Source organism: Quercus suber, unplaced genomic scaffold (assembly GCF_002906115.3).
Source record: "Quercus suber isolate HL8 unplaced genomic scaffold, Cork oak 2.0 scaffold_6, whole genome shotgun sequence".
NCBI classification, from domain to species: domain Eukaryota; kingdom Viridiplantae; phylum Streptophyta; class Magnoliopsida; order Fagales; family Fagaceae; genus Quercus; species Quercus suber.
Genome location: NW_027069472.1, coordinates 853,925 through 856,979, shown reverse-complemented (window position 1 = coordinate 856,979; position 3,055 = coordinate 853,925). Strand labels below are relative to the sequence as shown.

At 38.4% G+C, this 3,055-nt stretch overlaps 1 protein-coding gene across 1 annotated transcript; it reads right to left on the bottom strand.

The window, feature by feature from the left end:
• Positions 1-2,384: 2,384 nt before the first annotated feature.
• On the bottom strand, positions 2,385-2,750 carry LOC136067584 (protein DOWN-REGULATED IN DIF1 11-like). Its single transcript, XM_065773679.1, has one exon. The coding sequence runs from the start codon at positions 2,748-2,750 to the stop codon at positions 2,385-2,387; it is 366 nt and encodes a 121-aa protein (XP_065629751.1).
• Positions 2,751-3,055: the final 305 nt, after the last annotated feature.

Here is a 3,055-nt window from a genome sequence, read left to right as displayed (position 1 = left end):
GTTACATCAGGTTCATGACAGTCCTTTGGGGTCATTCAGGTTTTCTTAAGACCTTGCATAGGGTCAAAAGGGACTATTTTTGGCCTGGTTTGAGGACTGATGTCAGGAAGTTAGTAAGAGATGTGATACTGCCAGAGTTAAAAACTGAGACTTGTCATCCAGCTGGCCTTCTGCAACCTTTGCCAATACCAGAGAAGCCTTGGAAGGATGTCAGTATGGATTTTGTTGAAGGGGCCTAAATCTCAGTTCAAAGATGGTGTTAGTGGTGGTAGATAGGTTCACTAAGTTTGTTCACTTTGTACCTTTGTCTCATCCTTACACTGCAGCCAAAGTAGCTCATCTTATATGCATTATGTCTTTAAATTGCATGGGATGCCTGCCACCATTGTGAGTGACAGAGATCCAATCTTTACTTCACAATTTTGGCAAGAATTAATGAGACTTCAAGGGTTCAGCTTGCCATGTCTACAGCTTATCACCCTCAAACGGATGGCCAAACAGAGATAGTAAACAAGAGTTTGGAGCATTATTTAAGGGCTTTTGCTGCAGACAAACCAGGAACTTGGGTGGAGTGGTTACCCTTAGCAGAATTTTGGTTCAACACCAATTTCCATGTTTCTCTTAAGATGACACCATTTGAAGCTTTGTATGGCTTGCTCCTCCAAGACTCTTGGATTACATTCCTGGCACTACTAAGGTAGAGAGTGTGGAGGTGCATTTGAGAGATAGACAAAAGCTGACTGCACTACTGAAGCTCAATTTGGTGGCTGCTCAGGAGAGAATGAAGGTCAATGCTGACAAGCATAGAACTATGAGGAAGTTTGCAGTTGGGGATTGGGTTTATCTTAAGCTGCATCCTTACAAACAAATGTCCTTGAGGCAGAAACGTTTAGGAAGCTTCCCCTAGATTCTATGGTCCCTTCCAAATACTGAAAAGGATTGGTAAGGTCTCATATAGGTTGGACTTGCCTCCTGAATCAAAACTGCATCCCACATTCCATGTCTCTTGTTTGAAGCAGAGTTGGGTCAGCATGTGGTGCCTTTGCCTTCCTTACCCTTCGTGGATTCTGAGGGCATTCTTAAACCTGAACCTGTTGCTGTGTTACAAGAAAGGACTCATCATTTGCGCAACAGATCTGTTACTCAAGTCTTAGTTCAGTGGCAAGGTGAGCAGGTGGAAGATGCTACTTGGGAGAGTCTCTATTTGATGCAGCAACAATTTCCACACCTTGTGGGCAAGGTGTTTTAAAGGGGGGGGGGTATTTTTAGGATTGTATGGATTGTATCAATTGATAAAAGGTTGTAATTGTAAGTAAGAAGTGGGAAGGGTGGTACGGTTGGTAATTGGTTGTAGAATTGTTGAAGTTGTTTGTAACTGATTAGGAGCACAGCTGGCACAGTTAGTTAGTTAGGTATTTGAAAGTTAGTTAGAGGGCGGGAAGAGGGAAGAATATATAACCATAAGAATTGGGCTGTACCAGGAGGAAAATAAGCATCCAAATAATTCAGTTTCTTTCTTAATTCTCTCTGCTCTCATCTTCTTCCTCTGGAGGACCAGCTGGCCTCGAATTCAGCTAGAAATTCTTCCACCATTTTCATTCTTATCACTTCCATTTCTCTGTTCTTAACAGGTACGGTACCCCCTAAAAAAATAGTGGGTACCGTAGAATGACCCATGTGTGTATATATATACATACAAGTAAAAAAGTTTGAGATTTAAAAAAAAAGAAGGATGATATATATATATATATATATATATATCCTTTCCTTTCAAACATGTAATGCTATCCATTATCAACTGCACAAAATCAAGGGTGAATAAATGGCAATACAATCTTATGTAAATTTTGTTTCCTTTGAGGACCACTAAGTACCAGTTAGTCTAGCAAAGAGTTAGTTTTCAACAATTTACTATTAGAGGAGATGCAATGTGGATACTAGAGGGAAAAGGCGAACAGGAAACAAGAAATGACTTGAATCTTATTGTGCGTGATTTATTGTTCTTCTGGATTTAAAAAAAGTAAAAAGAAAAGAGATTTGCCTTACCTCCAATGTTCTTGTGTATTGAAAATAACATGTGCACTACATGTGTTCAAAAATAGTCATATGTCGACCTTATATCCTATCCAATGCACAAGAATATTGGACGTATGGAAGCCTCATTCCACCGAATAAGAAACACAATTTTAGATTTTTGAGACAAATTATTTCTATATATAATTGAGTATACTTAATTCAATAGCAACATAGGGGTATAGATCATTGGTACAGAATTAAGTGCTTTCTAAAGATAAAAGATGAAGATTTATTCAATGTTAACATTCATGTGGTACAAAATTGCTAAATAGAAAATTTACTATTTAACTAGATGGACAAGGAGCATGTCAAATTTGCCGAACAACCAAAGCACACTTATGCCATATTCGATTACCCTTGGGAATCGCCTTGGATGCCCTTGATGTGTAATCTGGTAAGTGAACAATTGCCTTATCCAAATCATCGTGACAAGTTTTTCCCATTTTCTTAATAAGCTGTAGGCAGCATTTCCTAGACACAGGTAATTTCTCAAACATTCCAAGGAATATTTCTTTCCCACACTCATCTTCTACTCTCCTAGCGCAATGCAACAAGTGCAAGGGGTACCCCGGTACATGCTTTGGTGCGCTTATCTTTTTTTGAGCAGGTGAGGCCATGACTCCACTTGCTAAGATCAAAGCTACCATAATGAAGATGTTGTTGAACTTTGCCATGGTGCAAAACTAGTACCAACTAGCTAGAGGTTCCTTAATTTCCTGTTTGATTAGATTGAGGTTTTTGAGATGGTTTTCAAGAGCGAGTGAGGGGTAAATTTATATGGGTGAGGGGAGGTGGTGAGATGATCTTGTATTTAAAAAGCGGTTTTTAAACTTTAATTTTGCATGAGATTCTTGCATTTAACTTGTCCAAAGTTTGATAGGGGGTTTCAAGATTGCAATAAATAAATAAAAACGTTTCTATCATTTATTTTGTTCTAGAGTTATTAAAAAGCTAATAATATTGTATTTTCAAGTATTTT

Excerpts from the sequence above, each read along its gene's own strand:
- LOC136067584 (XM_065773679.1), bottom strand. The coding sequence starts at position 2,750 with ATGGCAAAGTTCAACAACATCTTCATTATGGTAGCTTTGATCTTAGCA.